We start from the raw sequence: 22,162 nt of genomic DNA, 5'->3' as shown, positions 1-22,162 counted from the left end.
ACTCAGTGCCCTGGTCTAGTTGCCATGGTGGTGTCAGGGCAATGGTTGGACTCGATGATCCCAGAGGGCTCTTCCAACCTGAGTGATTCTGGGATTCTGTGATTCATTACATACACATGTGTGTATATATATATATATATAAAAAAAATATACACTCATATATAAAAAAAATTAAAAAAAACACCACACACCCCCCCCACCATCTGCACAGTCTCCTTTTATGTACATAAGTATATTTGCACTCTGGACAGTCTCAGCACCCTTTTTTCACAGCTACAATCGAATATGTGCAGTACATGCTAACACCTAATAGATAACATATTGCACATGCATGTGTTTACCCCCCCTCCACTGCCACTTGTTCTTTTATATGTCATAATACCGTCTCATATATATATATACACACACACACACACATATATATGCTCACTCTTGCTCTCACATGGACAGCTATTCTTTTATATACATGTGTATATTTGTACTCGCTGCACACATGTCTCAGAGAACCTTTTTATATATATACACTACATATAGGACATCATAATACATGTTATTATTACAATTACAATAAAATATATTAGCTAGCATATATAATACAATGTATGGTGTAGCTAAAACATCATAGAAACCTGTGCTTTATATATATATATATATATATATATATATATATATATATAGTTTTGTACTCTGTATACAAAGTCTGAGTCTCTTTCGGTGGGGGGGGTAAGAGAGAGAGCACGTGTGTGTGTGTATATATATTTTTTTAAAAAAATCTATTAAAGCTATATATTCAATATATGCACACACACACTAACATAAGCCATATAATGTAATAGAGACTATATAACACTCACATAATGTCAAACACATTTTTATGTCCCTGCGCAGGCGTGTGGGTCTCTGAGAGAGAGTGTGTATAAATTTATTTTTTTATATATATATATATATATATATATATATATATATATATATAAAAAAGAATAGTTGTTTGTGACCATTGAGTGGGGATAGCTATTATCTGTTGATATTTTATATATACAATAGATAGATAGTATATTACAGATTATATGCAATGGAGGTTATATGTTTTTACATATATAAAAGGCTGATACTGTGTGTACAGAGCATGTATAAATATAGACTCATGGATTCCTTTTACGCTGGGAAAGACTCTTAAGGCCATTGAGTACAACAACAACAATCATAGAAACCTATGCTTTTATGGTTTAAAATGGCTTATATATGTGTGTGTATATATACACACACATATATAGTTTTGTACTCTGTATACAAAGTCTCAGATTCTCTTGGGGGGGGTGAGAGAGAGCGCACGCATGCGTGTGTGTATATTAAAAAAATATCTATTAAAACTATATATTCAATATACACACAATAACATAAACCATATAATGTAATAGAGACTATATAACACTATCTTATATAATGGTCATATATCATATAGCTTATATGTCAAACACATTTTTATGTCCATGCAAGGGTGCGCATGCTTGTCTGTGTGTATATATATATATATATATATATTAAAAAAAAAAAACCACAACACCCAACAGAGTTGTACTCGATGGTCTTGAGTCTTTCCCAACCTAAAGGAATCCATGAGTCTATATTTATACATGCTCTGTACACACAGTATCAGCCTTTTATATATGTAAAAACATATAACCTCCATTGCATATAATCTGTAATATACTAGCTATTGTATATATAAAATATCAACAGATAGATATCCCCACCCAATGTTCACAAACAACTATTCTTTTATATATATGTATAAATAAATTTATACTCTCTCTCACACACGCACGCCCCACAGGGACATAAAAATGTGTTTGACATTATATAAGATAGTGTTATATAGTCTCTATTATGTTATATGGTTTATGTTATTGTGTGTATATATTGAATATGGTTTTTTAATAGATTTTTTTTAATATATATATATACACACACTCTGTCTCTCACACCCCCCCCCCGAAAGAGAATATGAAACTTTGTATACAGAGTAAAAAACTATATATATTATATATATAAAAATATATATATAAGCATAGTTTCTATGATGTTTTATCTACACTATACATTGTATTATATATGCTAGCTAATATCTAATATACACACACACTCACTCACTCACTTGTTCACACAGTTGCCCATATTCTTATACACAGATGCTCTACAAATCCACACACACATTAAAGATGTTTTGTATATATTTTATTTAATATATATATATAATGGGGGGGGATGTTGGCCATGCCATCTGGGGTGCCCTGTTGCCCCCCAGGGCAGCCCGCCAGCAGCTGTTGGTCTCCCACCAACACAAAATGAAGATGTTCATCTTGATTTAAGCCCTGAGTGTGTCCCCAGGCATGTCCCACGGTGCAAGGGGATGAAACGCTGCGGTACAAGGGGATAAACTAAGGCAAAGCTTCAACAAAACCCCCCCCATTTTTTTCTGATTTACAGCTTTTCTTCTTACAGCTGATGAGAGCAGGGGCCCTGCCCCATCGCGGCTAGTTGCCATGGTGGTGTCAGGGCAACGGTTGGACTCGATGAGCCCAGAGGGCTCTTCCAGCCTCGTTGGTTCTGTGTGATTCTTTGTCAGAGGTGTGGTGGGGTTCGGGCCACAAAACTCCTCTTCCAGCAGCAGAGGCTGAACTGGCGCAGATCAGTGAGAGCAGACCCGTGTCCTGGGCAGCTGCTCGTCTCCGCTGCCTTCCAGGGAGGCAGCAGCCCTGGGGAAAGGTGAGGAGACACCTGCACCTCCTCCAGCACCCAGCTCCAACCACCCCCCTGGAGAATTTCATCATCCTGTCTACAAGTAGGACAAGTTTGCTTAAACCACAGCCATTTGTTACCTTGTGTTTCACTGCACAGAGAGTTGTTGCCTTTGTGCTGTGTCTTTGTTCTTCAAATGTGAAATGAGCCTGACTCAGTTTGTGAACTCCTGCATAAAGGATGGGAAGGTTTGGGGGATGGGGCGGGTGCCCTTTCACGAGGTCAAGCCCTCACCCCTTACAAGTTTGTTTAAATCACTTTGAAACAAACAGCTTACAACGATCATGGACTTTTAGGTGCTTGGAAAGCAAAAAGAAGGCTGAAGTTAGATCAGTCATCTCAGAGATCATTATTGAGTGGACCATATGGGACTACCTGGGATCTTGTCTTGGCTTGCAGCTTTCACAGGTGACACTTGCCCATGTCCCCCAGAGCCTGAACCCTGCTTGTACCCCTGCCCAAGAGCTTGCTGAGGGCCCTGCTCTGCTCTGAGCCCCCTCATAAAAGGAATAAGCTTGTAAGAGAGGGAAGGGAAAGGGACGTGGCTCATTCGTCTTGATACTAGGAAAAACCATCCTGTGATCCTTTGCTGTTTATTAAAGGCATGTCTGAACAGCTCCAGGGCAGACAAGCCTGCTCAGCTTGCACAGAGCCAGGAGCCACATAATCATTAATGTCACACCAAGCCCAAGAAGATGAACACAGAGGGCTCTCAAAGCTTGGGGAAGGTACAGTGTAAGTCTGGGTTATCACCAGTACCAGTGGAGGACAGAAAAAATTACATTTGGAGAAGGAAGCCTCACTTCATGCTGTGATTCAAAAACTAGGACAGTGGCACAGAGGGGAAAGGAAAGCAGCACTGGCCTGCTTTTTGAGTAAGGTGTGACAGAAAAAGCCTAGAGCTAGTGCTCGTGGCAGTCAGCACTGCAACTGCTGGACCAGTTTTGAGACCAACTTTAACTGCAGAGATCCCAGAGTGTGTGAGTGGTTTGTTGTACACATAATGTAAAAGTAAAAGTCAGGTTTTTTTAGTAATTACTTTATTAAAAGCTACAAAACCAAGTTAAAATTACTACAATATTCACATAGTGCTAGCAAGTTTCTAACTTCATTGAACAAGGACAGAGCAGTGCCCCAAAGGGTACAGAAACACTGACCATTTCATAGCTGCTAGCTAGTTTAAGACTACAGCCAGTGCCTCCTCACGATCAAGCACCTGCAGACCTCACCTGGCAGCTTGGAACAGTTCCTCAAGCTGTACTGGAAGAGTCAGTGCCCACATTTCCAGTGCAAATGCAAAGTTCTTTCAAGATTACGGATTAAACTGTACCCAACATGTTCACAGCTCAGAATGAGGAAGGCAGCTGGAATGAGCAACCTGGCTAAATCACCTCCACTCACTACAGAAATTCCAGAAGAAAGTGTCTTACCATCAGCCCAGGTCCCACACATACAAATATTTACAAAGAACTGGACACAATCTAGCAAAAACTAGTGTTTGACTCCCTTGCTGAGGCCAGAAGCTGTCAGGTGTGAGAGTCGTCAGGCTTTTGCTGCAGCAAGAGATCCCAACACTCTCTTAAAAAGTCACCAGCCACATGGTCTGAAGAAGCACAGCACAACCCAGTCACAGGGCATCTTCAGGGCTCCTCAGTCCAGCTCCTCTTTGATAGGGGTGCACCCGGAGAAGAAGCTGGTGTTGCTACTCAGCATTCTCTTCTTTCTCTTTACAAATGGTACCTGGTTCTCTTGGGACTCCTCATCTCTCACGAGCAGAGAAGCAGCAGTGCTGGGCTTCTTCATGAAGGCCTCTTGGTCTGTGATATCTTTCAGGACCTATCAGAAAAGCAAGGAAGACAATTTGGAGGCGGTCACTGCCCTGAAGAAGCCAGCCAGCTCACCCTGGAGCTGGGAGGCAGCACATACAGATGCTACCAGGCCAACATCAAGAGTTGCTTAATTTCTTTACTCAAGTCAAAACTCTAAAGACAAATTGATGGGCTGAGCAGGGAGACACAGCATTTGGAGCAGCGTGCAGAGGGCACACGTGGGATAAGTGAATTTGTTTGGCTGAGGCAAAATTACAGCTGCCGAGTCAGAGCACACAATGGCTTAAGAAGGGTAAGTCTGGATGTAGAGAGACAGGATTTTGCCCTCTGAGCTCCTCAATTACCAGTCGCTTATTGCTGGAAGGTGCAGCAGGAAAGCATGGCAAGCCTGTGTGGCAAAGCTCTAGTATGAAAACGTAAGAATCCAGCAGATTCAAAACTTAAATACAAGCTGGCTGGGCAGCTGTAGTCTGTTCAGAATTTTCTAGCAGCAGTCTGTCATCTTGGGGTTTTTCTCCTTTAAGATCCATCACTAGCCCTAAACAAGGTGTGCACACATGCAGAACCACTGCTCTTCCACACAGTACCTTTGTAGTTGGTGTGACGCACACAGGCTGAAAGAAGGTCTCTCCTGCAGTCACTTCAGTGGGGTCTTCAAGTTTGAAGGAACCTTCGGAGTCCCTCGTTTGGTCCTCGCACAGTGTGGCATCCTGAGGGGTGGTACTGTTTTGAAGCACTTGTACAATATCCATCCCTTCCTTCCCCACCAACAGCTCAAGAAATACTAGAGGTCCCTAAGCCACCTTCTCTTCAGCTGCAAAGTGATTCATAGTAGAGGATGCTTGATGCCTCTGTCAGGCAACAGGTTTCATTAAATAGTCAATAATTAAATTACTATGGGAGGTCTCTGCTTCAAATCTAAGATCCACAAGTAAGGCAGACATTTCTAGCAAGAGTTCTAACGAACATCAGTTGCTCATGAACCTTCCTGATGCTACAACCCCCTCCCCAAATGATCCCTTCCATTCTTTAAAAAAAGAATAAATCTGAAAATGAGTTCAGGTTTTGTGCCATCTGAAGCTAAAGACACAATTTTTACTTACTAAGTACAAAAGAACGAATTAAATTGTCTTCAGATTCATGGCTGACACTGGCAGTAGGTAAATCTGTGTGACCTGGGACAGCTGCAGTGCAAGAGCCTGGTACTGCTGTGGGAAACTTTGTACTCTGAAACTTGATAAACACTGAATTACAGTGACATGTACATATCTAGTGCTACTCACCGGAAAGCCAAGGTCTCTGTTTCTGCATTTCACAGAGTCACAGCTGCAGCCCTCCGTGCAGCCCACCTTCTGCTTCCTGCAGCCACACTGCCTGTTCCCACAGCGGCCCTTGCAGGAGCACTGAGGGAGAGAAGAGCTCTGTGCAGAAAGAGCTTTGGTGTTTTATAGATTGCATCTAGATTGTGACAGCTGTCAACCCCTGGCACAATCCAAAGGACGGTACCATCCCCAAGCTGCCACGAACCTTTTGTTTCATCCCAGGACAAGAAAGGAGGTCTTTCCACCTACAGAGCCATCTCTTGTTTCAGTATCCCCAAGATAAGCGTCTGCCATTACACAGTCCCCGACTTCAAGCTACCCAAAAGGATGCCAGGGTCAGCTGGCAAGCTAACATCTGCACACTAGGAGGCAAACCTGAGTCACCATAGCCAGGGCCCTCCATCTAGATGGAGGTGACCCAGTTTAGCTACTTCATGGCACATGAGAGCAAGGAATCTCTTTGCTAGTCTGGGTTTGTGAAGCAGTACCAGACTGCACAGACCAGCTGCTCCAAGCTACAGTGCTGAACTGAGCAGTAGCTTGCACTGGAGTTCCACTGGGCTACGTAAGTGAACTCAGAAGAGCCAAGGCAAGTGATTCCCAGGTAATAATAAGTCAAAGGTAACTCGATCTTACCCCCATCACGCTTTTCTTTGCTCCTTTGACTGCTTTTACTGGGACCCAGTCTGCATCCTCTGTCTCCCCTCCAGACTCCGAGTCAGAGAACAGCTCTTCCACAGCCATCTCAGGGGTCAGTGCACGAGGCTTTGCTGTTGTTCGCCGGCGAGTCTTTGGCTACACACAGAAATTGGAAGGGTTGAGGCCCCAGAAGAAATAACAGTGGGTTTACGTTTCATTAAGGCACTTCAGAGTCCCACCACCATAGCCCCGTTCCTCTCAGACAGCCGAGAAGGCTGTAGGGTTAGGGAGGAGACAAAAGAGCAAATTGTCAGGGATTAAAAGTTCCATCAAGCAGTCAATTTAAACTGCTAGGGTTTGTAAAAAATATAGCTGACAGATCCTTGCAAGATTAATAGATTTGTGTCACAGTCTTGGCAAAATAGTTCTAGATAATTTATTCCTCCCAGCACTACGATTTGGCTCTTTTGCAAGGCAGTGCTTAAATTTTCAATGACAGGTGCCTTGCTCCATGATTCAGAGGCTGGAAATGCTACAGAGCCAACACCTGGATTACCGAGGAACATACAGAGTCAGACATAATTGGACTGAGGAAATCAGTTTGGGTTTTGTGATTATTTTTAAAAAGATCTAAAGACTAGTGCAAGCTAGTTTCAGAAGTATTCAGAAAACAGAAAACCAGAAACCTTCAGGACTGTCTGAAGCAGAGAACAGACTTTAATAAGCAGAACAAGATGCCCTGTAAAAAGCAGCTCAGGAGAAAGAAACCAAGATTATTAATAGCCAACATTAACTTTTGAAAAGACCCCAGGTAGAACACAAGCAGGAAAACGAGCATGCAGAATCTTTACCTTGGGTGGAATATAATCAAAAGGAGAATCTGGGGACTCGGATGGCATTTGCTGAACGTGACGGATCTTCTGTCCACTGGCAACTTGGAGGAGCAGCAGTTTCTGTTAAGAGGGACAAAAGTTAGCTTTGCAAAACACAACCCAACAGCCAGGAAGCTCTTATGCCTTCTGTCTGTCCAGATCTCCACCTGCTTAAGAGTGTCGTTTTCCTGGAGAAGTTCTTGGTTCTTCTCACAGATCTCCCTCATTTTCTGCAGCTCTTCCTCCTGTTTGCAAGACAAGATGAAATCTGTAGGCTCATGTGGGGGCAGCAGCACAAGGAGTTGTTTGGGACAGATTTTTCTATTTGGATCTTTCTTGCAACCCCTTCTCCAACAGGAGATCAGCTCTGACTTCTAGATCAGGAAAATCATTAGTGCTACTAGTGGGGTTATCCTAACTAAAGGTGTTCTGAGCACACATGGAGTTCATGTGAGCTGGTCAGATTGTGGTAGGTCTCATTGCTGCATTTACATTTATTTAATGGAAGAAGATGAGTAAGAGGAAAAAAAACCACAGGCTTATTGAAACCTGTAACTATCCCCTGCAACTGAGTCGAGCAATCTTAGCTACAAATGGAAGCACTCTCAATCCTGCTGCACCTTCTTCACTCCAATTCCAAGTAACAGGTAGCCCTAATGAGCACCGCTCCCCACAAGCCACATCCAGACACTACCTGGAACTTGAGTCGCTCTTGTAGCTGTTTCTCTTGCTCACTTATTGAATCTTCCAATTTCTTCTCTGCTGCTTCTTTTTGTTGAAATTGGCTAAGCAGGTACAGAACCTAAAAGCAATTAATATAGCAGAGGCAAACAGGCATGAGTTCCTAAAGAGACATCTGGCAGCCCAGGCACAGGCCTTGACAATTTCACAAAGATTCCTCCTGCCACTTCCAGCATGATTCTGCCCCGATCTACTTTAAAAGTTATCTTGTGTTCAGGTGTAACATCCTCACTTAAAGCATTGCAAAAAGTTATTGAATAAACCAACTTGCACAGAACAGAAGATGAACAGGGAGATTTCTTGGCCCTTTGTTAGCTACCCTGCAAGAGTCTAACACAACTTGATCAGATACACAGCAACGGATTGGTTTCAGCACAACACTTCACCTTCACCTCGGAGCAGATCTGGGAATCAGAGTCCCAAGACACAGGAGCTCTCAAGGTTTCTATCAGTTCTGTTTTACCTTTTCCTGGTGGTGTTGTTCCTGCACCAAAAGCTGATTTTGGAACTCAGCCTCCATCTCTGTTACATGGTTTCGCTCTTCAATCAGCATCTTCTGCACGTCTGAACAGCTGGCTTTACTCTGCTGAAGGCTGCTCTCTAACTTGCTTTCCTGCACTTTTGAGGAGACCAGCTGAAAGAGAAAAGCAAGATGATTGCTTGGGTCAATGAGCTCCACGTTTCATAACGTCTGTTGGGACAGATATGCTGCAGTCTGAAGGCAAAGTGTTTCTGTTTAACTTCCAGTCACCCCAAGAACTGGACTGGCCATCAGCAACAAGGAGACTAGATGAGAAATTCAGAGCTAGACATTTGGCAACCAGTATGAAAGTGCAAACCAGATAGCAGGAGGTCTTGTTAGCAGTTCTAGATTAATCTCCTTTCCTGCAGCACTTTAAATCTGAGTATTGGAGGGACTCCAAAAATGAATGCTCTCCCATATTAGCTCCTTCATTCTTTTCCTCTGATTTCCAGGCACCAGGGACTGATACATGATTCTGTCATTCAGTTGCTCTTTCCTTGATTCCACATTAGCCCAATTCCTGCTCTCCTATCCCCAAGCCTTGTTCAAGCTTCTCCCATCCCAACATCCACACCACTGCTTCCACTCTGACCTCAGAGCACTCCCCTTGTTTCCCTGCAGATTGCCTACTTCTTCAGGAAGTATTTTTAGGTGTTTTTCTCTTCTCTTCCACTTCTGAAATCTGCCTCTTCCCTTTTACTATTCCCATGCAAGCCTTCTGTAAGCACAGCTTTAGCTGATATCTCCAGACCCATGTCTATTCCATTTCCCTGTTTTTTGGATTTTACTCCTCAAAATGATCTACAGTACAGGAGAATATTTTAATCAGAAGTTATGAGGGAAATAAACCTCATCCAGCACAAGAGTGCTTCACTTGAATTCATCTCTCCTGTCAGCCTGTTAGTCACTTCCTTTCATCCCTGGCCAAGCAGACTTAAAGCCTTTGTTTTTAGTGATAAAACAGGAGAATTCAGAACTTACCTCTCCAAGGAGATACTTCAAAGCACATTTAGCCTCTAGAATTGTTGCAATACTGTCCCAACGTGGTTTTGCACGATCTCCGTTGTCTGCATCTAAGAGTTTCTGCTGTAGATCCGCAATCTGGGCGCTCCTTTGGAAGAACACATGTATTTGGGGTTACAACACAGGAGAAAACCTGGGCTAGTGTCTAGGCTAAAATTACTGTTACCAAAATATTAGACAAAATAGTTCAAGTTAAAGTTTTGACTGCTTAGTACGGCAGCTGGAGTCTGCAATGCTGTACCAGGGAGTTTCTCCTCCCCTCCACACTTCCAATTAAAAGGGCAGTGTTTCCCTCATACAGAGATGCTCACAAACAGCTAAGAAAAAAAGCTATTTTAGTGACTGAGTAGTATCCTCATATCCCCACATTTTGGAAAAATTAAACCCGGAAAACCACATGGTCTTATTTTTAGTGTCAGTGTGTGTTATTTTACTTTCTATTCTGTTTGACAGAGAGAGAAGAGAAAAAAAATGGAGGCAAGGCTGTGCAAATCAGCTTTGTCACACTGCCTTACCTGAGCTCCATCTCAGTTTCCAGGCTTTCTATCTGCTTTGATATGGAAACGTCCATCTCCGATGCCTGAAAATCTGCGAGGGAGTAGGTGCGTCTCTAAAGAATTACAGCAATGGACAGAAGTGAGCAAGAGGTGAAGAAAAGCACACAAGACCGGGCTTTCATTTACAGACATTTCAGCAAAGAGGAGCCATACTATTATAAAAGCCTCCAAGTATCTCTCTGTAGCTTAAATTCCATTGCTCCTTCCCAAAAGCACAAAACCTTTGATCAGAGATGTGACCCACTCACATCCATCAGATGCGTTGCTATGTAACAAGTTACTTCAGCAACTCTGTTCCCTGACATGCCAGAGGCCAGTAACAACATTAACCCTTTCTTCCAGAAAGGGAACCATCTCCATCCCTACCTTCTGAGGGAAAAGGTCAAATAGAAGTGAGCAAGGGTGACAGTACTTGCTGAAGAGCCAGAGGGGTGGGACAGGGAAAATGGCATTTCTTGCTCTCTTACCCGGAGCTTCAGAGGTGGGTTTTCTCCAGCCTCTGTCTTCTCTTTAAGCTGAAGGAGCTCCTGTGCCAAGATCTTTCTGTCCTCCAGAAGGTCTGCAAGGTGCCGTCGAGCCTCTTCAGTACTAACGAGAACCTCTACTTCATTTGCAAGCCAGCTCTGGAGGAAAAAACACACCAAACCCCCCAAAAAACAGTATATTGGTTCACTGTAGTCTCAGTGTCCTGAATCCTTCTCTGAAATGCCTTCACAGATAAATTGAATAATCACATTGCCTCCCTTAATATGTAACTTCATGTTCCTCCCCTCTGCTCTCCAGTCATCAATGCCAGCAGCACCTACTGCGTTAACAAAGCTAAGTCTGCCCGTTTTTTGTCAGAATGCACAACGCTGTCACCCACTTTTACTCGTGCAGCAACTCCTTCCATTCCCCGGTTTTGACTCTCCTTCCGTTTATCTGCAGCCTCCTGTTGTTTCTGCAGAGCATCCTTCAGGCGCTTGTTAGCAGCTGCTGCCTGTAAAATATTTCACACGAAAGCTGAACAGTAGTTACTTCACTTAATCTGCACCAGTTGAAAACATGAGGTATTCACAATGCAAGCCAGACACTGAGACAATGAAAAGAGAGCATAAGGTTAATAAAACTTCAGGATTAATCAAAGACTAGAGACACTCTGACTTAGTTTCCTTTGCTGAGATGCCTGGTTTAAAGAGAATCTGCTTTTAGGCCTAAAGGCAGAAGAAAGCATCCAAAACCGTCTCAAGATGCAATTCTAGACAGCCATCCTGCAAGAATTTTGAACTGCAAATCTAGCATATCCACTACAAGCTCATTTTACACTTTCTAGCTTGGATATCTGCAATAGATTTGCCACAGCAGCCTGATGCTCAAAGGTAATTTACCCTTTAAGCAGCAGATTTAACTGGAATCCCTCAAAAGCTACAAGACAGAAGCAGGGTATTTTTCTACAGAGAGAAAAGCACCTATTTTCCAGGGCTCCAAACTGCTTTTAAGAAGTTTCTACATATCCTCCAGCCACACTTTGCAGACCTTTAGGAACTGGTCAGGAGTTTCTAGCAGATATTGGCTCCTTACCTCTTCTGTTTTGCGCCGAAGTACGTTGGCCTGCTTCTGGAAATCTCGCTCTAGCTTCAGTAGCTCATATTGTCTCTTGCGATCCTGCTCAGAAATAGTGTTAAGATAGATGGAAAAATCACATGTCACATTAATACCTATGGCCAGTTTCACACTTCTTGGAACAGAATAATTATCTTTGCTGTTCTGCAATGCAAATGCTTCGTGATAACAATTTCACTGATCATTACAAGCTTAAGCCACGTAGTGCCTCTGAGAACAAATGGCTGTTACGCTTAAAGTGGCTAGAGGGGCTCCACACTTTCCATCAAAAAGGTTTAGGAGCCTGGAGGTCATAAGAGATGGCAAACCAAAAGTTGAAGACTTAGTGTCCCAAAGCATCGGGGACCAAACTTCTCACACTAAGAATTCCTGAGAGACCAGGATCCAAGAGTACAGATGTTTGCTGTCCATTATGCTTGAATGCTACAGGCCAGCTGGATTTCATTACCAATTGTCACTGTTGACCTGCAGATGGAACATTCCTTTGAAAGTTTAAATACCTCCCATTCTGTGGCCGAATCCTACAACTCTATATACTTAAAAATATTAAATATATTTGCCTTCTGCTTTAGAGCTGAATCATGACGACTGTGCTGACAGCTTTAAGATTGCCAGACACAAGCAAGCGAGTCAATTTACGACAACTGGTGAAAGGCGGCAACCATATGAACTAATGTTATCTTCAAAGCATTCCCCAGATGTTTTTCAGATGCTTGCAAGTTAAACAAAGCCTTGCAGCAAACACTTTAATGATTTGTTTCACTCTTCAGAGGGAGGCACAGTTTGGGGGCTTATTGTTTGCTCACCTTTTCTTTCAGCTGGATCACTTCCTTGTCCTTCTGTTGTTTCCATTGCCTGAATTTCTCAGCATCATCTTTCATTTGGCGCATCAGCTGCACCCTTTGGCTTTTCATTTCCTGAAAGACAGAAATGGCTGGAAGAATTGTCCAGAACTTGCATGACTGGTAGTTTCAACCTACATTCCCCTCGTGTGTCTGTCAGGGGTGGGGAGTGGCAGATGGGAAATACTACAGTGTGCTGCTCACTCAGAGTATGTGCCCAAGGACACTCTCAAAGTGCTAAAATCCAGGAATTAATTTTTTAAGGCATAAAGGGAAGACAAACACATGCATGGTACACACATGGAAATCAAGGCAAAGTCAAGTGATTTGACTGAGGCAATAAATTATCAGAATAGCCAGAAGACACTTTGGACTTCTTTTATTCCTCCAAGTCTCAGTAGTCACCTGCCTGTTGCATTACACCAGCAATTGTGGTCACACAGCCAAAGGAATCTTGCAAAAAACTGGTGTTCTCAGTCTAACAAGACAGAAAGCGAGTGCCTTCTGTCTGGAAGCTGCTTTGTCTACACTGGAGCAAGCCTGAGAACTGCATGCTAGGGTTAGTTACCCTGATCTCCTGGTTCAGTTTGGAGACAGTGCGTTCTGTAGATTCCTTCAGCTTCAAGAGCTTTGATTGCTCATTCAGCTTTTTCTTCAGCTCGCTAATCTGCCCTTCCAACTCCTGAAGTCTTTTCCGACGCCGTTCACTCAGTCTGTAAAGAGATCACACTTTAAAAACAGCCCCCCCAATAACTGTTATTCTCAAACAAGTACTCTCCAACTTTAGAGGCAACTTATGAAAAATGAAGCACTTGTGTATTATCGTCTTTTCTACTGATGAAAGCCCACTGAGGCTTCTCTGCAATTCATGCAACTCACGTTGCATGTTAAAGGGATGCTCTTGCATCAAAATAAGAGTTTTTACAAATAGAAATGCAAGACAATGAATTTTCACAGGCACATTAACACAATTCTCCTTGCTAGAAGCCACACGGCTTGCATAGTTGCTCTTACTTGGCTTGGCTGACATCCTTCTTTGCCATATGCAGAGCAAGGATCAACTCCTCCTTTTCTTTTTGCAAATTGCTGACCTCCAATTCCAGATCCTTGATATTAGTCTAGAAAGGACAAGAGTAGTAAGCCTCCAAATAAAAACCTCAAAACTCTACTCTGAGACAAAGCTTTAAGACAGGAGGCCTCAAGAAACCACGTTCCTTTCCAACAGGCTGTAAACCACCTTGTCTAAAAGCGGTCTAAAACCCTTCTCTGCTGACACCTGTAGTTAACTCCCCCCCTCTGTGCCCAAGGGGGCAGTGACCCAGCTTAAGGAAATACATAGACCCAATAAGAACATACTCATGAGATGACAGATCTTCTCCTTCCTTCCCTCCTCAGCATGCAGTGACTGCATCAGTTGGGAAAAAGAAACTGAGCATAGCCTTACAAGAGCTATTTCAGTTTACCTGGTACTGGGACTGAATGGGCTCCAGCTGACTATCATTCTGTGTCATTTTTTTGGCAAGTGCCTCTTTCAGAGCCAAGGCTTTATTCAATTCAAGCAGCTCTTTGGACATCTGTGCTTGACGTAGGGCATGTTGAATGGTGAAGCCATCTGAGGATCTCTTGGTATCCTGGCCCATTTCTGCTTCCTGCAGGAGACACAGCTGTGAGCCGGAGAGGCCAGTCCAAAGCTCTTTATGCAACCACAGTTTTTGCAGAACACTTCAAATTCATTTTTCACATAAAAAATTAGATATTCAGAAATGAGAACAGGTTATTGATCTTGAACACATTGAGCCAATAAGGGTGTAGAAAGGCAGCACATACAAAAGTGACACATATTATTTACCAAACATTTGGATTAGAAAACTAGCACAAGGATGCAGATAAAAGAGCGATGAGGGGATGAAAATGTGCCCCTGTTAAGGTCTGCACTGTTGGACTCCCCTCACTTACAGCTGTGGCATCCTGTTCAGAGTTTGCCATCTCTGCAACAGCTTCCATTGCAGCAGCATTTTCACTCTATATAGGACAAAGAGAAGAAAATTTTGGTAAAAAAATGAAAGATGAAGTAAAATGAAACCATTAACAGTCTGTTGGCCTATTATGACAAAGCATAATGTCATTCTCGTCTATCCAGAAAGCTGTTTCTGGAAAGAGGATGCCACTGTCTTCTTCCTTTAGTAAAGAGAATATACTCCTCCTAGAGTAACTGGACAGGGCATTCTTTCTAGACTTGCCTGAACTCCAGCATTGGCAGCCAGCTCCTCACAAGAACAAGGAGTCTGGGAACACAGGGAGTGTCTAGTGAGGGAGAACAGAGAAGTTCCTCAATTAGACAAAGATTTGGCAACTTTGAAGAATTTTGGGTCTTTGCAATTTGGATCATTCAAAAACTACCATGTTTATAACTCCCCTTCCAACTTCTGGATTGTAATTCCATGCTAATCTCCCACTATAACATTCTTTTATGGAGTCTCTTCCTTTTCCCCCACCATGTGCAGCCACTCAAGCGCAAGTGGCCTTTCTGCAGCATTAAAAGCACAGCAGGACAGCTTGTTTTGAAGTGGATACCAAGAGACATTTAATACTTGTAATTCCTGGGCTCCTTAAGCAAGGTTTCTGCAGAGTGGGATCCACTGCTCAGCAGACTGGCAGAAGAACTCTAGGCTTCATCAATAAACTCACTTGGCACACACTCTCTCTCCCTTGATTCAGTCTTACCTGCAACTGAGCCAACACTTGCTGCAGATCACGAATCACCTCTACATTCTCTTTTAGTTCCTCATCTTCCACAGTCTCTACCAGCTTCTGCAGATCAAGCTTGCATCTGCAATGTAGACATGAGAATAAGTCCATGAGTATTAACATGGTACGTTTGCATCACGCATGCCAGTGAGGAACAACGTTCCCCACTGAACATAAAGATGAACAAACACAAATTGAATCCAGTTCATCTCAACAAAAACTTTTAATGCTGAAAGACATTTCCTCAGCATGAGTAGGGTGTGGAAAGAGACTTACACAGCATGTTGCTGAAGTTGTTCTAGTTTGGCACTCATCTTCTCATTTTCTTGTTCTGTCTAAGAGAAGTCAGAATTATACTGAATTGTAGGAAAAGCAAGATAAGAAGCCAGAAAACAGCTAATTTATTTGTAGCAAAAGATATGTTGTCAGTCTGTGGCAAATCAATGTACTGAAAGATCTTGCATGATCATTGCCACTGGTTTATTTAGACTTAACACCCTTTTTTGCAGGAATATATACCGCAGTGAATCAAAACAAAGCAGAGCAGGGTGGGGAAGAGGGAAGAAAGAGAGCGTGTGTGCAAGTGCTGGTATTTAAAACATTAAAGCAACAGAAAATCTGAAAGAGTCAGGTCTACTTTTCCCCACTGAAGTCCCCAGATATAAAGGCTCTGAAAGACTTTTGGTTCTGACTGGTAGCTAGAGATTTGAAATAAATGTGAAAGGAACATTAAAAAGAGATTCCTAACATGCCATTAGTACAGGAGCTGCTATTGATTAATCTTCACCCAAAAGGGTGAAGTCATGCAACTTAAAGCTCTTCCTGAGTAACTGAACCTTACCAGAATGATCCTCTCCAACATCTGTGCCGTCTGACCAGCAGCCTCACCCAGCCCTTGGGTCAGCTTTTGATTCTCCTCCATTAGCAACTGGTTCTTCTCCATCAGGGACTGAAGATTCTCTGAAGGTGCCATACTACTGAAACATTAAGGACCAGTTTGCTTGTGAACATGACTTCACTAGAGGTTTGTAACAGCACTGAAATTACCTCCAAGTTTCCTAAATAACTTACAACAAATATAGGTTGCAGCAGATGAACAGAAATAACTGGAGGAAGTCTAATCTGAATTAAAAAAGTTAGCCAGCATACCAAAAGCAGACATTTGCAAGGGAAGAAAACACCCTTTTGAAACAGTAATGCTGTTACTGTTAACAATTAACCAATGGCAAGTCTGAACTGCATGTACTTGGGTTTTGAAACATCCTCAAAAGACACCACCTACACAATCTAACTCTTCTCTGCACTTTGGGCTTTTAAGAACAGTGGAGATGGGGGTGCCCTACATTCAGAGGTAGAGGGGTGAGAAAGAAAAGACGGACGGATGGGTCTGAGAACAGATACTTAGGAGACATTGCCTAGTTCCTCTCACCTTTCCTACAACTGATTTTTGCGATCTTAAGGGGTTTGCTGCAAAACTAAATGACCCATACATGCATGGAATTTCAGTAAGTGTGACAGAAAGAACAAAAGAAGAAAAAAATTGTCCAGATCCTATTAGAAAGCGACCAGTTTGCTCCACCCTCACTCTACAGCACTGTCTGGAACAAAGGAGATCTACAGCCCCTGCTGGTGTGTGATGGCCATCAGATACACTGAGCATTAATCTACACATCTTACTTGATAGACACTGGGAGGGTCCCTCCGTGGGCCTGCAGCAGTAACACCTGTAGCTGTTGAACCTAGAAAGACAAACAATTACCACTTGTAAGTATCTCCCATATAGTAACTAGATGGTTGATGTTCTGTTGTGGAACCAGATTACTGAGTTTTTCTTTGGAGAGGTAGCATGAAAGACTATTATACACATCCTGCCAAGTAAGCCAGCAAGCCTGGCTAACTGTCATCCGTAGACAAGCCCTTGGGCACTTCTAGCTTTGGGTTTAACCAGTTCTAGTTTATGCAACTTATTTCCCTCTGAAGTTGACCACATAGGAACACTCTTCACTTCACACTCTGTACTGGACAGAGGCAGGTGTTGTCAGCAAGGCAACCATCGCTGTATTTCTATTTTTGCCTGTAGCCTGATAGGCAGGTGATGATTTGTTCAGTGGAAGGGAAATGTAAATCACACTAACTCTACCATTTTTCTATGGCATTGAATAGCTGCTGTAGTTACAAGAAACATTAATGTGTTCCCTTTACAGCACTTACACAGCCATCTCAAGAGATGGAGAAACACATACTGAATATTTTTCATATTTTGTGTAGCTAGGCATCCTGTCTTTGCTTGCTGTCTGCTGAGCTCAGTACCAAAAGGATAGATCTACTCCTCTCACACAAAGAAAGCACCCAGTACCTGCTGCTTCAGGTGATGCAACTCAGCTGCCTGGGGATCGATGTTGACAATTGGTTTGTTTTTTATTTTTCTTGCTCTGTCAGCATAACGCAAAGTATTTAGAGTTTCTTCTAGATTGGAGTCTGCTGGGCTTACACAGGCAATCATGAGAGTGTGGCTGTTACCACCCAGAGAATCTGAGAAGGAAAACAAGGTGTAATCAATACTTTGAGAGAGAGAGCAAGAACGACCAGTAAGATATGATCAAGGTATCTAAGACTGCATGAGTGCATCTCCATACTACCAAAAAAATCCCAGTAAATTGCATTACTATAGCTAAGCCCATATTAAAGGCTGATTTAGATAAAATGTATTAGAAGACTATTGCAACTATTGAAAAATAAGTACCACGAAGATTAGATATTCAGACTAAGAAAACAAAACAAATATGAAGCCCACAGCAAAGGCACAGACAGCCTGAGCTTCATTCTGGTTGTGATATCCTCCAGTAAGTAGCCACAATCAGGGTATAATAATAGATCTCTTCTTCCAGACTTAACTTCTCACCCGCCTTCTCCCTCCCCCAAAAAAGCCACTGGATTTGTCTAGTTTCCTCCCATCACATAGGAACTGCAAAAGAGGACTCATGAGTCCATCTCAGTGCATTTGTAACCTAAAAATAAAGGTCTGGCTTCAGTAGGAAGAGGAACTAAGCCCACGAAAGCAATCCCTTTGCCAACAGCAGCTCCCACTTTGAACTGTAGTTGTATGGCTGTTGGTTATTTTGCTACTTTGTTACTTAAAGTGCATCTAGATCTAGGCTTTATCATCACCTGTCTCTTACCTTGCAGCAGCCTTGTTAACTTCGAGTCTCTGTAGGGGACAAAGCCACCCTTTTTATTTTCATCACCAAGAGCACTAATTACATTCCCCAGGCAGAGGAGACCTCTGTTTATGTTGATGCCTGCACACAAACAGACAACAGTGAGTAGAGCTACCTCAACAGCCAGCAATTGGTCATTTCCTGTCCTTTTATAAAAAATTTAAGGTTAAGAAAGCACATTATAAAGGTTAATCAAAGAACTGCTTTGCTTTTCCTGGCAAGGACTCAATGTATTAACTCAAAAGTGGTAAGAAACCCAAGCTACACCAGTCCTTTTCCTACAGACCTTCTTTCAGTCGGTCTCCCTCAGCCTTGGTCTTCTTTTGTCTCTCAGAGCCAGCAAGATCAACCAGGTGTAGCTTGCAGTGAAAACTGCTGTTCCTGCAGCAGAAATAGACTATTTTACTCTCTCAAGTAAACATGCAGTTAGGAAAGGAGCAGTCCAGTGGTTACTACAGTTGAGCTACTGGGCTGAAAAATATACTTCGTATCAGAGACAGACAAATAAAGGAACTTCCTCAAGAGTAGCTCAGCTGAGTTCATCCAAGATCAAGACAGAATTAAAAGACTATGAAATTTTGGGTGAGTCTGACTCCTAACAGCTGCTAGGAGGGGCTGCCCAATCACACTTACTTGTCATTTTTCTTCTTCTGATCAATGCAAATGGTGAAGATGGCATGGGACCGTGAGGACTGGGAGTTCATTGCCGTGGAGGCCACCGTTCTGGAATTGTTCCCTTGCTCTAGGCAGGACACAGTATCTTGGGCACAGGTGACATGTCTTTCTGTTAACCCTACAATCTGTATCCAGGGAGAAAACATTATTTATCCTTTCCTTCCTCTTCACCCCAACTCACATCAGAAAGATTATCCTTTGTCTTAGACTACAGCAGGCAGAGGGAAGTCTCTGTGTAAATACATTCAGAAGAATCAGTCTCACTTCAAGCAGCACAAGATCACACATAACACACACATTAATGGATCAAAGCTACAGGTGTCACGCACACCTAAGCTGTGCCTATGACAACCAACAACCCACCCACCACTGCAAACTGGAACTCTGAACGAAGCACAACCAACAGACAGAAGTCTAATTACAAGACAAGTACACAGAGCAAGCAGCAGCACAAGCTTTTTCTGCACTACACTATAAGCACACATCTGTACAGAACTGCTAAGAAAATAGCTTGGGCACTTGAATAGTTTCCCCTCAGGAGCCCTTTGTTGCACGCTACTTCTGCCAAAGAGAAGAGCACAATTGCAACAGTTTGAAATTTGGTGAAGGGACCCAAAGTACAACATTCGCAGATACTCACCTGAATCAGCCTTGAAAAAAAGTCAGAACAGGACTTGCAAGTGCTTTGTCTTGAATGTCTAACCCTATTGGTGTCACTCTGAGTAAACTTAAGGATCACCAACAGCTGAATTTTGAGAGGAATGGGTAGTTGGGATGATTTCATACGCACTAATACAAAAGCAATGCTCAGGGAGTCAGTTGTTTCACCAAAAAATTCGTCCTGAGCCATGTCACCCCCTTATGTACCCATATCTAACAGGGCAACCAACCTTTATGCCTTCTCTTGGATCTTCCCGTATACTGATTTGAGAAGACCGTTCTCTTGATGTGCACAGCAGGTCTAGAATATCCTCATTGTAGATCTGAAAGCATCAGAACAGCAGTTCAGAGTCAGCAGCCTTGGAGGAGAACAAGTGGCACAAAGAACAATGTACAATTATGCTGAAACTAACATTTTGGCATAACTTTGCATGACACTCTACCCATTTTACCTTTAGAGAAGGATACCTAGGACTCAGAATCCAGTTCCTGACAAGACTTTATGTAGTCTTAGGTTCTGATTTAATAAATACTTATTACTTGAAAGGGGTAGCCTCATTAAAGCTCACTTTATATGCAATTCATAACTTGGTAACAGCTTGAAAAGCAAAACAACTTTTACCTCTAGATAAGAAACTTTGAGGAGGAATTCCCAATCCTGCCTTTGCTCCTTCTCCTTAAACAGCAGTTTGATGACCCGAGGGATGACCCCCACACTCGGTTCATGCTCTTGATTGGCAGTGTAGGTACCTCCCATGGAGTAGGTTTTTCCAGACCCTGTCTGTCCATAGGCTAAGACGGTAGCGTTATACCCTGGGGGAACAAAGGGCACCCAGATCAGCCAGTCACGGGGGAGCCAGAGGAAGCTTTGACCAACAAAGCTACATTCCAGTAAAAACACCCTTCCAAAAAGCACTGTCCCTTACTGTCAGTTTACACAGCCTTTATGCACAGGTCACAGTTAGCAACATCAAGGGAAAAAAGCCAATGAAAAGCTCCCCAAAGCACAGATAAAATTATTATTCCAGCTCTTTTTTAAGTCTGCTCTGTTGCTTCACTAGGTAGTCACAGAAACACAGGGTAAGTTCTCCATCATCCCAGCTCCACAATAGCATCAGTAACAGCTTCTTGTATAGGATGCTTATCAATTAATCCTATTACTCTTGATAAAATTCTCTTGCCTTACATAAATAGCTTTAAAAACCAGAATGACCCAGTGAACACACAGAGGTCATTTTAATAGCCCTACGGAGTACAACAGGTTGTAAACGGGCAAGGTCTGGCACTTTGCACTAGAGGCTGGAGTCAACATCTAGATAGCACAGGATCTTATTTTCTGAGAAGATCAAAGAAGAAATGGAGAATTAAACAGCGCGGCGCCTTCCACACGGCTGAGCCCACCAAAATCCCCAGTGTTTTAAAACAGAGCTTGACCTCAGTCGCCACAAACCTTTGAAGATGCCCCGTATGAGAGGGGCGACAGCCGTGTTGAAGACTTCTTCTTGTTCCACAGAAGGGTCGAACACGTAGTCATACGTGAAAGACTTATCGTTACCTACGACCACCTGCGGAGGAGACAGAACGGACGGTGCTGGCCACGCAGCCCCGGCAGCACCCCCCGGGCGGGGCGGGGGGCAAGGCCGACCCCCGGGGGGCAGAGGGCTGGCTCCCTTACCTGCGGCTCGCCCGGCACGAAGGACAGGCACATCTGGCACCCTTCGCTGGTCTCCTTCGGCACCAAGGGACGGCAGCGCAGCGCCACCCGCACCGGGAACACCTTGTCATCTTCCCTCCCCATGGTCAGTCACCGCGGCCGCCCTGCGGAGGGGAAGCGGAGCCGGGTGAGGCCTCAACGCCCGCAGCTGCCGGTGGGTACCGGCCTGGCGGGGCTCAGCGCCGCGGCCTGCAACCCCGCCTGGGACCCCGGGGCGTGGGCCGGAACGGGGGGCTGGGGGGCCTAGGCCGGAACGGGGGTAGAGGGGTGGGCCTAGGCCGGAGCAGGGGCCTAGGCCGGAGCGGGGGGGCCTAGGCCGGAGCGGGGGGGCCTAGGCCGGAGCGGGGGGGCCTAGGCCGGAGCGGGAGTGGCGGGGGGGGAGGGGGGGGGGGGGCCTA

General features: G+C 43.6%; 1 protein-coding gene across 1 annotated transcript; it reads right to left on the bottom strand.

The window, feature by feature from the left end:
- Positions 1-4,449: 4,449 nt before the first annotated feature.
- KIF4A (kinesin family member 4A) lies at positions 4,450-21,848 on the bottom strand. Its single transcript, XM_068412015.1, has 30 exons — positions 21,726-21,848; positions 21,501-21,615; positions 20,673-20,863; positions 20,281-20,373; positions 19,349-19,515; positions 19,002-19,096; positions 18,677-18,796; positions 17,854-18,029; positions 17,175-17,236; positions 16,339-16,474; positions 15,774-15,832; positions 15,474-15,579; positions 14,706-14,771; positions 14,213-14,398; positions 13,764-13,867; positions 13,318-13,462; positions 12,714-12,824; positions 11,866-11,949; positions 11,171-11,284; positions 10,773-10,928; positions 10,264-10,358; positions 9,707-9,836; positions 8,666-8,836; positions 8,156-8,263; positions 7,629-7,706; positions 7,441-7,542; positions 6,587-6,745; positions 5,912-6,031; positions 5,216-5,338; positions 4,450-4,635 (listed from the first exon to the last, which is right to left on the bottom strand). The coding sequence occupies exons 1-30, from the start codon at positions 21,846-21,848 to the stop codon at positions 4,450-4,452; spliced, it is 3,681 nt and encodes a 1,226-aa protein (XP_068268116.1).
- Positions 21,849-22,162: the final 314 nt, after the last annotated feature.

This window comes from Nyctibius grandis, chromosome 13 (assembly GCF_013368605.1).
Source record: "Nyctibius grandis isolate bNycGra1 chromosome 13, bNycGra1.pri, whole genome shotgun sequence".
Classification (NCBI taxonomy): Eukaryota; Metazoa; Chordata; class Aves; order Nyctibiiformes; family Nyctibiidae; genus Nyctibius; species Nyctibius grandis.
The sequence above is the reverse complement of the archived record's forward strand: the minus strand, read 5'-3'. Positions and strand labels throughout refer to the sequence as shown.